This window comes from Rhagoletis pomonella, unplaced genomic scaffold, assembly GCF_013731165.1.
Source record: "Rhagoletis pomonella isolate Grant_MI unplaced genomic scaffold, Rhpom_1.0 Rhpom_scaffold_00002, whole genome shotgun sequence".
Taxonomy (NCBI): domain Eukaryota; kingdom Metazoa; phylum Arthropoda; class Insecta; order Diptera; family Tephritidae; genus Rhagoletis; species Rhagoletis pomonella.
This window is the reverse complement of record NW_023458556.1, coordinates 108,948,114-108,961,042: the sequence shown is the minus strand read 5'-3', so window position 1 is coordinate 108,961,042 and position 12,929 is coordinate 108,948,114. Positions and strand designations below refer to the sequence as shown.

Here is a 12,929-nt window from a genome sequence, read left to right as displayed (position 1 = left end):
AAGTACCGCGGCGAAAATCTAAATTCGCCATCAACACCACCTTGTATAAATTCGCCTTGAATCAGACCATAAATCAGTGGCAGATAGATCGTCTTCTTTTTTCTTTTATAAACTCTCTTAATTTGGCCAGTTCAATGCGAATTGGTACGGTTTCCTGACGTACTGATTTTATCAGTACAGTACTGATTTTTCAACTCTTGTACTGATTTAATTAATTTCTTCAATCAGTACGCTAATGTCCTGATTTTTAAAATGTTTTACTGATTTTTACTGAATTATTAATTCAAACAAAATAATTTAGGATTTTCTTAAGGTTTTTACATAACGTTGGAGCTTCCTTAAACTGTACTGTAAAAAGTAAGAAGAAAATAATTTAATTATAGTTGACATGTTTCAGATAATGTTTGATATGCCCAAGAAATTAATACAACAAAAAGATCAATCATTTTACGGGCATATCGCCGGGTCGTTACATGCCAGTTGCGATAATAATATTATGATGCAGCTTAAGTTATTCAAAAAGAAGGCTGACGATTTTTTGTCGTGTGTTGTTAGTTAACTCGAAAATAACTTTCAGCTTAATAACAACAAATTTTCCTATAACTTACAATTATTTTTTCACAATTTACTGACATTGTTAAAGAGTTGTGCATGCGTAACATAGAGTTAGATACACTTTTTAGCGAATTCTCAGTCCTTCAAAGTTTTTGCGTAGTTGAAAAAAATAATTTAAGCCATGAGGAAATATAGATGAAGTCCTTGAATAGTGGTACTTTTCCTCAGTTTGAAAGAAATATGTAATTTAGTTTTCTTTCAATACCACACTCAAACGAAGCAACTGAGAGGATCTTAAGTATATAGCATGATAAAAATATAGTAAGGTAGAACCGCTGAGAGTCACTTTTGAAATTCTTGACGTTTCCAAACAATTTAATTTTTAAATTTACTCACAAACTCACACACACATTTTCATTTTCAATCTCAAGCAACAACAATTTCGAACAATTTCAATTTTTTATTTTTACTTTTATATGATTTTAAAATGTTGGCAAACTTCAAAAAAAAATCATGACCGACAAATTGAGAGAACGGTTCTACCTTGCTATGTTTTTATCATGGTATATAGTTTCCTTCCTGGCGAAAAGAGAGAAATCGGCTTCTAATTAAAATTTTTTTATTTTTGATATTTTTCTTGAGCTTTGTACCACGATTGTTTATTAGGAAAGATTGAAAAAGCAACAAAGTCTAAGCGATAGAAGTTATAGCAGCTATTTCGGAGATCACCACATCTCCTCATCAGACTTCTTTTTTTTTTTTCTAGACTTCAGCAGGGATCGAACATGCGTCATCGATGTTCAAAGTCAGAAGCGTTAACCACTGAGCTATGTACATCCCGTAAACTCTTGTTGCTAATTCATAGCTCAGTGGTTAAACGCTTCGGACTTTGAACATCGATTACGCAGGTTCGATCCCTGCTGAAATCTAGAAAAAAAAAGAAGTCTGATGAGGAGATGTGGTGATCTCCGAAATAGCTGCTATAACTTCTACCGCGATTTTGTTGCTTTTTCAATTTTTCCTAATAAAAAATCGTGGTACCAAGCTCAAGAAAAATATTAAAAATAAAAATGTTAATAAGCCACAATAACATTGACAAATACATAGTTTAGGAAGAGCCTGCCTGAAACTATACAACAAAGCAAATGGATGTATAGAATTGACAACAACAACCACGCTGTCGAGTTTAAATAGCGGCAAATCAGCTGCACTTGATAGTAGTTGGTTGAATAAGGAAAAAGAATTTGCAACAAGAGTTTACGGGATGTACATAGCTCAGTGGTTAACGCTTCTGACTTTGAACATCGATTACGCAGGTTCGATCCCTGCTCAAGTCTAGAACAAAAAAGAAGGCTGATGAGGAGATGTGGTGATCTCCAAAATAGCTGCTATAACTTCTACCGCTTAGACTTTGTTGCTTTTTCAATTTTTCCTAATAAACAATCGTGGTACAAAGCTAAAGAAAAATATTAAAAATAAAAATGTTAATAAGCCACAATAACATTGTCAAATTGTTTAAAGTGAACTTCAAATTAAAAGTAATTTTAAAATGAAATTTATAGAATTCTTTGACTATTTAAACACTGAAGATGGATATGATCTCATTATTGCTATTCAAAAATCTCATAAATATAAAATAATTTATTGGCCTCTGTTTACAATGATATCAACACTGATGTTAAAATGAATAACACTTTTATTTTTTATGAACTATATTCTATTTATATACCAAAATGGTGTTAAAAACAAGTTCTCTGGCACTTTAAAGTAATATCTGTTACTTACATTCATAATTTTGCTTAAATAAAAATGTACTGAAAAGTACTGATTCTTTTAGCAAAAAACAGTCTAACGTACTGATTTTGCGCATAAAAAATCTGGCAACCCTACGAATGGTGTGGCCGTCTTACAGGAACTTTCTTTCAAAAACCTAACCAAAATTTGGGAAGAAGGTTGGACGGTTTCATTACTCTCTCACATAAAGGAGTCACGATTTATATTTTTTCCGAAAAAATGTCTTACGAGAACTTGCTTTCAAAAACCTAACCAAAACTTGGAAAGAAGGTTGTACGGTTTCATTACCTTTACACATAAAGGAGTCACGATTTAGATTTTTTCCGAAAACATTTCTTATGAGTAATTCTGGATTTTTGGATAGCGTATACGCCACTATTGCCTTTGCTGAAAAAATGTACATATATATGTTTTTTGTAGTGTGTAGTTTACAGAGGACAGGTGTTGCCTCAATTCCATTATTTCCTTAACTATCTGCTAATGGGACATCTTATTAGATTTAAAACAAATTAAAAGGAATTCGAAGACTGTGCAATATATTGTATTACGTTTGAGTGATATTTTCTGCCGCGGTGTTTTGTGTAGCTGCTAGTGACGCAGTTTCCCAACTAAAATTGAAAAAAGTAGAGTTTCGAAAAACTAAGCTTTTTTAATTCTTATCAAAGAGTTAGCTGAATACCAATATAGAAAAATTTTATGTTTCTGTGCGTTTGCTTTTCCTGACTGGTGCACTGCATTATAAAAAGGCGCCAAATTCAATACTCGCTCAGAGAGGTCGGATGGCCCGGCCCTATCTATAGGTCTATAGAAACTATTAGTGTTGCGTCTTAGTATCTACTTACCATAGAACCAAGTAATGCCGATAACTTCAAAAACTGAGAGAGAGAATACAATAAAAGTTCCAGCAAAATAGTCCACAAGATTTAAAATCCATTGTCCACCCTGTTATGAAAAAATATCAATGAATATGTTATGAATACTACATATACATATTCGTATGCATGTATGTATGTAAAACAGGCGTTGAACTAGAACTCACCGGGGTCACATACGTTATGCCGACGCCAAATCCTATTATTGTTACAGCCAACGAAACCAACCAGAATTTTTTCAACTTAAACTGATCGCAAAGAATTGTAACGACTGTACTTTGCAGTGCTGCTAAGGTTCCGATTCCCAGGACAAAGAGCATGAAAAAGAATAACACCGAAAAGAGCTTTTCGGTTGTAATAGAGTCTGGTTTAGTGTTATTTTTTTAAATGCTTTTTGAATAATGATTTGTTAAATTATTCCGGCAGCAACGCAAATAATGCACTAAAGTCCAATTTGATCACTGACACAGGGCAAATTTCTGATCAAAATTACTTGGCATTTAAGTTATGTAATTGTGAATTCGTATTCGAAATCAGGGTTGGATTTTTCATATTTGAATAGCCGACATTGGTCATTTAAATACAGTTTAAATATTTAAACTGAAAATGAAGATTTTCTAGTCAGCTCTTAAATTGCTCATCTGAAATTGGCCCTTAGCCAGTGTCATAGTTAGGAGTGGGAGAAGTGATAGATCGTCATTACATTGTGCTTTCTACATTTCCATTAAATGAATAATAACATTTTACGCATTTATATATTTTTTTACTACATTCTTTTATCAGCTGCAAAAACTTGTCAAATTTCCATTGTAAATTTTCTTCGAGTGAACGTATGCATGGCAACTAAACTATCAGGCCGATTCTGAACAGAACTCCCTGGGAGTTTTCTCTCTTTTCCCTTTCTTCTATCATGAATAAAACTTCCCTGAGGATTTTTTATATTAAATGGCGGAGTTGAGCTGTCAAAAGAGTGTCAAACAGCTTTTTCGAAGTTCGAATTTCCTCCTCCCAAATTTTCGGTGAAAATGCTACTCCCTGGGAGTTAATTATTGGAGGATTTCTTTCTCGGGAGAAACGAATTCCCGGAGAACAAACTCCCCGGGAGTATTAAGAATGGGGCTGTATTTGTATTTAGGGAATTCACAAGGTCACAGCAATCATATTCTCATATAGTCATCAATTTTAAAACGTTTAAGTTTTGTCGTGCTCCGATTCACTTAAAAAATGACCTTAAAAAATTCATGACATCATAACAATATGACTAGTTGTGATACCTTATGAACCCCAATTGTTTACATTTCCTGAACTCACAAATGTTTCTTTATTTTATTTTTTAAGCCACATTTTACGCATTACATTAAATTTTATTATTTGAATTTTGGGCATTGTTTATTGATAAATTTTAACAAAAATCTTTTAATGCGTGAATTAAAAACGTATGACATTTAACTTTTTAAAAGAAGTAACTTTTGCTCAAACATCAAAGCCCTGGCTTGCAGTGTAAAAATTGCAGCGAAATTGGTCACCGCATTAAGTGCTCTTTCAAAAACTTAAGAGGTTTTTCGATTGCAGAAACAAATTTTAAAATTTGTTGGACTGTGTACCTAAAAAATCATATACACCCAGAAAAAGGTTTATTTATAATAACCAAGATTTGGTTATAGTGATCAAGTGGCATAGTTGGATATGGCGAAACAAATATATAGTTCACGAAAGTCTGCAATTTACTTAGGACTTCTAGTTGGGACAAATGTATATTTGTTAATAATTACAAAACGACTGCCTTGATTGGACAATATCGTTAGTTGAATAAAATCATTGTTGAGCAAATATAAACAATGCTTTGGTTGATACAAGTTGTCAATTAATTTTGTGAACTTGCTGTAGACTTGAATCAGCTAACCGTTTATTATTGGAAAAAAAGTTTCAGTTTGGCACAAATAAAAATTTACTCGATGTTTGTTGTGTTATGTTTGTTATATTAAGCATAAAAAATACGTACATATTTACATAAGTTAGTTACTAAAGTAAATAATACATATGTATGTGGTGGTAAGAATTTCCTAAAAAACAACGATGAAACAGGAACAGTCGGCGAAAGCCCAGGTCAATATCTGCTGGAAGTATACAGCTTTGCTTTTTCCTTGCCTAAATAAACACCTTCAAATTATAATTCACATGAATTATATATCCACTGAAAACCCCCGGTTGGCATCAAACTTTATATTTTTAAATAACTATGTGCGCACCGAAACAACTCGCGGTGATAGAAAAACTGAGACAAACAATTCTGTGTATGTCATAGTACACACTTTTCTTTCTCTACCTAGCGCAGCGATCGACATGCCATAGCTTACTGAGCGCTCTGGGACCACATGCGTGTTTCAGCCATATACGAATAGCGGTAGCGGAGCACTGATTTCCACGCACAATGCAATGGTCGGCATACTAGCCCATTCAAACGATTCAATAAGTGGGACTGTGTGCATTGCTCAGCTGGCGCTCTTCGTATGTGAAACACACATTTGCTCAGAGCGCGCACAGCATTCTTTAGGGGTGGCTCACAAGCACGAATATGTTCCACTCTCAAACCAAATCGTGGTTGCCTCAACTAAGATTTGGTAACTATGACTAAACCATGTGTTGAAAGAAAGCTTATCTGCATTAGCAGAGCTTAATAATATCCTTTTATGAACCATACGTTAAGTTGAATGGAATTTGTAGAAATATGCTTCAAAGAAATATTTATTAGTATTAACCAAACCCTTCAACTAAATTAACGATTTGTTACAACCTATGTAGATGAAGATTAGATTTAGTTATAATTACCAACCCATGGTAATAGTTCCCAATCCTTGGTAACAGTTCCCAAATATTGTCAAAATTCGGGAACTAAATATCTTTAGTTGTCGAAACTAATCCTTTTTCTCAGTGTACATACATAGTACTAGAGCTTTAAAAAGAATCGACGGCAACGCCGCACAGTATCTGAGAGTGGCAGGAAGTCCTAATTTCGAAATGTGTAGAAATATGTGTCCAACTAAGGGTGTTACCGCCGATGAGTGCGGCCGAACAGTGAAATCTCGATCTGGCAACACCGAACCGGTTCTTATTCTCTGTATCATTTTCTTATCCTTTTGAACTATTTGCCATTTTCAACATCTACATGCATCTAGTATTTTCTATTAAATTTATCTGAATAACTGCGAATGTAAATTTCTATATATATAGCTGCAAGCACTTTAAACTGTACAAACGTGTAGTGAGTTCAATACAAAAAGTTTTAAAGTGCGTAGCCACATGCGTACTATATAAAATTTGTGTTTTATTTCAGTATTCTTCACGTTTGCCGCGCTATAGAGTAAGCGCAACAAAGGGGTTGACTCGATTCTAAACATGTCTAGTAACAGGTTTTAAGGATTTTTTTCGAGAAAAACTACTCTAGCAGTTATCAAAGGACTCAGGAAGTCCGTGTTGTATGAATTGGATTTTTACGTAGGAATTTGAATACGCATTTTACCGGCTCAGAAACGGTAGTTGAATGATCTATTGAAACTGGATTTGTCTCCATCTGCAATATCAATAGTATGCAAGGATGGCTCCAAGTCATATCCTCTTAATTTTTCCTAGTCCTTACTGAGTTAAGGATATTTCTGTGATATTATGCATTTTAAATGTTTTTATGCGAGTATAAGTAGCTTGCGGCGCCGTGCGGTGGAGGGTGATTGGTACAAAAATACTTTACTTACACTTTAAACCAGAGGTGGCTAAAACTCACACAATCATATATTTAAATTTTGATAAACGATGAGAGAATGAAGAGAAGAAGTCGCTCACGCGTCTGATGGAAGCAGTGTTGTCAACGATTTCGAGTTGCAAATTATAAGAAAATGGTATTTTTTTTATTATGTATTGTGTGAAAAGTAGAGATTATATTAAAGAATTAACCTTTTAATATAGTTTAATTCACTTTCATTGCTTGCTTAGATCTTTTATTATAATTAAAATTAAAATTTACTGTGTCTTGCATCGAATCGATTGCTTCAAAGTTTCGCATTGATTGAGCACGATCACAGCAAAACCATAATCGTCGGCATGGATCTGTGAAAGCAGCGCCGTTTTTCTCGAGTACGTGTGAAAGCAGAATAGAAACTAAACTAATAGCAAGACAAATTTCAGCTGTGTCCATGTCGTCAATCCGCCATATGCTGAACGCTTCACACTGGTAGATCTCTACATATAAAAGTTGCTGGAAAAGGTAGTAAACATATTTCAATTTAGCCGAAATTTGCTACTTGAACCACCTTCACTAAGGAAAGATAAAGTATGAAAAACTGCCACGCCCACTATACAAAAGGGTGGATATGGTAAATGTTATCCGATTCCAATTAAATTCGGTTTGTAACTTGACTTAAGCTAGGAAGACATATATATATATATATGGGTCATTCCATACAATATTTACACCTTAATATTTTTTTTGGGGTGAAATATATTTTTTTACACTCTTTATCGAAAAAAAAGAAGACATAAATTTTTATATTTCGTCATTATATTCGCAAATCTCGAAAAAAAATCCCGAAATTTTAAACTCACGGAGAAATATCTTTTTTCAATTGTTTGCAGTTAATAAACTATTTGTCGGAGAAAATCTTAAATCTTATGTATAAACTTTATGAAACTTTATGTACGCAGGTATGAAAAATTCGTAACTTCTGCAGTTTAAAAAAATAAAAATCGAACATGGTGAAGTTAATGAAAAAAATAAAATAATGAAATTTTTGAATGCAAATTTTTTTTTTATTTTAATCTATCTCACACTCTCATGGAAAGCCGAGGTAATTACGCACATTTTGATACCTTAACTGAATTTCTCCGACAAATAGTTTATTAACTGCAAACAATTGAAGAAGGATCCTTCCCCGTGAGTTCAAAATTTCTGGAATTTTTTTTTCGAGATTTTCGAATATCATGACGAAATAAAAAAAAAATTGTGTCTTCTTTTTTTGATAGAGAATGTAAAAAAATATATTTCATCCCAAAAAAAAAAATTGAGGTGTAAATATGTGAAATATGGTGAAAATGGGCCACTACAATCAGCTATCCCAATTTTGAATTCTAATGGTGAAAATACTAGTAAGGATCCTTGAAAATAGCAAACATTTTGTATTCTAATGGCGCAAGTACTGGTAACGATCCTTTAGAATAGCAAATGGTGCAAGATCTATTTTTGTATAAAAACCTCACTAGTATGCGGGAATGGGAAAGGTTATCCGATTTCAGTGATATTCGGTTTGTAAGGTACAAATCGGTTTTAATAAAATCGGGTAGTATTTCCCAATCCCGCCCACTAGTGTGGGGGAGGGAGGGAGTGGCTGGTTGCCAATTCACACAATTTGTCATATATCTGGGGGTTTTTATGTAAAAATATATCTTGACCAAATATTTGGTATTTTTCAGGATCTTTACTAGTCCTTGCCACATTAGAATCCAGAACTCGGATGGCTGGTGGGCGTTTCCCCATCTTTCAGATTTATGTCTTCCTATGTTAATGTAAGTTACTAATCGAATTTCATTGAAATCAGAAAAATTTACGCGCGGCAGTGGGCTTAATTCAACAATTTCTCATATTTATTCCTTTCTAGACAAAAGTACTTCACGTTACAATTTTCAGCAAAATCGAAGCATATTTACTACTTTTTGCCAAATTTTATATGGAGCCCTTACACTGTGCGCCGGCGCGTCTGACAGCCCCGCAAATCCATGATTCAATAATTACAGGTTAGATAATTATTGACAGCCGCGGTTTGACACTCCCTTACAAACGGTTGCATTTACGAAGGACAGAGAAAGGGGAAGAATGAAATCCCTTGGTTAGAAAATTGTAATAGTAAAGTGCGCAAAGTAGGCTATTAGTAGTAAAATTACTTTTGTAAATTATAATGTATTTTCAGGAAATTTGGCATTTTAAACGATATATTGAATGAAATATTAGATATCTACGTGAGTTATGTAATTTATGTCCTATTTAGCGGTATAAAAACTGCAAAAGGGCTCTAAATTAAAATAAAACTACTATGAGTTTTATGTAAACATCGTATTTGAAAACAATTTATGTTTTCATCAGTTAAATGTACTTTATATGCATATACAAATAAACATATTGCACAAAATCGTATACTTCTATTTCACACATCAGCTACACTTTTTCAAGTAAATTTACAAAGAAGCAACACGGCGCCACTGCTAAGGGAGCGGTGCGAGAGAGACAACTGTCAGTTTATCTAACCTTAAATTATGGAATCATGCCGCAAATCAAGTTTTACGACTAGCCTTGAAAGAAATTTACTACTATGCAAAAATTCGTCAGATTACCAGTGTCCGACCCTAATTTAACTGTACTGCTTTCGATCGAAAACGTGTTTCCTATTTTTTTTTGGAGTTAAGTTTTTTTGTGGGAAAAATAAAGAAGTTTATATTCCTGTTCTTCGACCCAGAAATATATTTTATAAATGAATTTTGGACGCTGCATTCAAAAATGATATTAGTGTGAAAGATAATAGGGGTATTCTCGAAGTCTTGTACGATGCACGGATTGCACGAAATGCAAAAATTCTATTCCAAATAAGGCGAAATTATACAAGGTGGTGTTACTGGCTAATTTAAATTTTCGCCGCGGTCATTCTCAATGTCAAAATGATGTGTTTGTTGTAAACAATGCGCCCCATTGCAAAGTGGTAGCATGTATAGGTAACAAGCAGCGAAATTGTGTATCAAACTGTAACAAGAGACAGCAAAAAAATGACGTGAGCGAGATGAGAGAAATATGTAGCAATTCCAAAAACAAAACAACTTGCACAGGGTCGCATTTATTTTCCTATGATTTTTTGCAAAATATATACATGGGATTCGACGTTGCATATTTTGCGGCGATGGGAAATGTTGTTTCCCATGTATTTTGTTGTTGTGTGTTTGCAAGTTATGCAATCCGTACTACGTGCAACGCCTTTGCAAGATTTCGAGAATAACCCTAATGTACTTAAATGTTTGCTTTGCAAAATATTTTTGGTGCTAAACTATTAAAAAGTGATAAGCTCATTACTTGTATCAACTAACATCGAGCGCACGTTTAGAACATTCAAGGCTTTTCTTCGCGAAAATCTAATGAAAATTCTGCCAGAAAACTGCAAAATGCATCTTGGGGCTCAATGTTACTACAACTATAGAGATTAAAGTTTTGTGAGCTAAAAACTCGAAAGGAGAAAATAGTCAAAGATTCAAAGTAGAAATTTTTCATATAATGAAACTAGAAGAGAGAGAGAAAGAGAAAACCATTTTTCTTGTAAAATAAACATTTCTAAAATAAATCTTTTTTTTGATAATTTTTCGGTTTTTGTCTTTTTTTGTGCCTCCTATTGCCTTTTTTGCGATTCCTAGTGCCTTTTCCTACCTATTTCACTATTTTATTTTGCCTTTTCTGCCTATTTCGTCATTTTATTTTGCCTTTTTTATAGATTTTTAGGTCCTAAAAATCCGTTCCCTGACGAAAACAAAGGTTGCGTATTTGCCGTTGTTGTTGTTGTTGTTGTTGTTGTAACAGCATACAAATTCCTCAAAGAGTTTTTGGGGTTTATTTGCCGTCGTCTAGTTTGGTGTTGTTAGAAAAACATAAAAGGTACGTTCTAAAACTTTTTCGTATAGAAAAAAATGCACAGCACCGCTAGCAAACAAAAATATCAAAAATTAAAGAATTTTTCATCAACATCAATCTTGCACTTTATTGTACTAAAATTTATTGGGCTACAAAACTGCATACATAATTTTTTTATTATTCTGATAAAAATCTTGAAGTTTTACAAACATGTGTTGGATTTTATTTAAATATTGCACAAGGTTTGAAACCAGAATTTATACGGTTTTAGGTGCAGAATACTCTATTAAAAACATGTAATATAAATTAAATAACAAAAAAATAGTTTGTTAAAACTTGTCTCAATGTGTTCCGGTTATAATTTTCCAATAGGGCGTAAAACAAATATAGAAAACTGGAAGTTGAAAGGTGATAAGTCTATTTTTTGATCTTACAGGAACTGATTATGCCTTGAGTTTATAGGAATTGAATAATTAAAGTTTTCCATTTAACACGTGTACATCGTTTATTAAAAACATAAATATCATATATGTACATATCGTCGTTTAAAGTACTAAACCGAGTATCGTCATTCTGCAGAACCGCGTAACTGACATTTGCTGCCAAAGATTGGATTTGCGCGCACAAGCTCTTGGCTCAATCCTTATCCATTCGTCTTGAAATACACCAGCCAGAAAAGCGATTGCTTTATAAAAAAGAGAACCATTTTGATATATGAGTGTTTTTTCTCTCTAGAAAATAATTTATGCAACCTCACATACGCGGTTTTGCATTATCTTGATACGCGGTTTTGCATTTTGTTGATACGCGGTTTTGTACTTTAAACGACGATATGTATGTGCATTTTTAAATATTTCTTTATTAATCATCATGCCTCCTACGCGCGAGGCTTATAATCTTATCTTATAATTTTTTAGACAGGTGGAAACACTATTAAAAAAAATAAAACTTCATTGCACATCTGGAGGCTAAGTCCTTTCATTTAACAACCCACTTTTTGGTCCAACGAACAGCCCACATCTTATAATTTTTCGTACAGGTGGGTGGCAACCCTATTCGAATAAATAAAACCTGATTACACATCTGAAGGCCAAGCCCTTTCATTTGACTCCTCATTTGTTGCGTGCGTCTTGATGTTGGTGCACAAAGGGGAGGGACTTATAGTTTTACGCCGACTCCGAGCGTTTTTTGTTCTTTTATCAGAAGCTGCTTTCATGGCAGAAATACCTTCAGAGGTTTGCCATTGCCTGCCGAGGGGCCACCGCCATTAGAAAAAAAACGTTTTTGTATTTTATTTTTTGATGTTGGGTTGAACCGGTCCCTGCGGAATGGTAGCGTGCACTGCTAACCACTACCTCACAGCGGCCGCAGATTAGAGATTGGCGTGCTCAAAAAATCTCGACTTTGCGTCATACCAGACCTGGGCAGCGTCTGCCTGGCGGGCGTCGCACAGTGTTTCGACTATATGAAGGCAGGTGGAAATAATAGTACACCTGCACCGATTTCACTGAATCTTGACATGTGCTCTAGTTTTACTTAGAAATAGGGAATTATGAAATTTGGTAAAGATGGAATAATTGCCACGCCTTCTGCTTTTGTGGGCGGAAACATTAATTTTCATCCGATTTCGATGTAATTTAGTTTGTACTCTCTCTTTTATTAGAAAAACCTAAATATAAAATATGGGGAAGATTGGATCTCTATAACGTCCAAAACTTACAAAAATATGGGCCCAGTCATTAAATGTGATGGAATTTTGGTTAATTTTTGTTTCCTGCTTTCCACTCTTAGAAAACAAAGGTTATACTATAAAGTGACTTAGGTGTAAATACTCGTCTTTTCCCCAATGTTTGGTGAGATTTTTTCATTGTTCGAAAAATGCTTTTCGCGAAATTATGCAAAAAGAAGCTGAAAATAAAAAATTAAGAAAATCAAACATTACACATATTTGCAAAGTGGCGCGCAAAGATCAAATTATATATTCGAAAACTACATAAAATTCTCTAAAACTTCGTCTAATTTCAAGACCTGACGGACCGGTACTCACACTTTTTTTT

The 12,929-nt window shown here is 33.9% G+C and overlaps 1 protein-coding gene across 1 annotated transcript in view; it reads right to left on the bottom strand.

Annotated features, from left to right (window-relative positions):
• LOC118756896 (sodium-dependent nutrient amino acid transporter 1-like) overlaps nt 1–12,929 on the bottom strand; it is a 111,212-nt gene that overhangs the window by 17,025 nt on the left and 81,258 nt on the right. Inside the window, exons 7-8 of the mRNA XM_036491635.1 lie at nt 3,389–3,565; nt 3,192–3,291 (exon numbers count right to left, since the gene is read on the bottom strand). Of these exons, the coding sequence (XP_036347528.1) occupies nt 3,192–3,291; nt 3,389–3,565 (277 nt within the window). The remainder of the gene's footprint in view (nt 1–3,191; nt 3,292–3,388; nt 3,566–12,929) is intronic.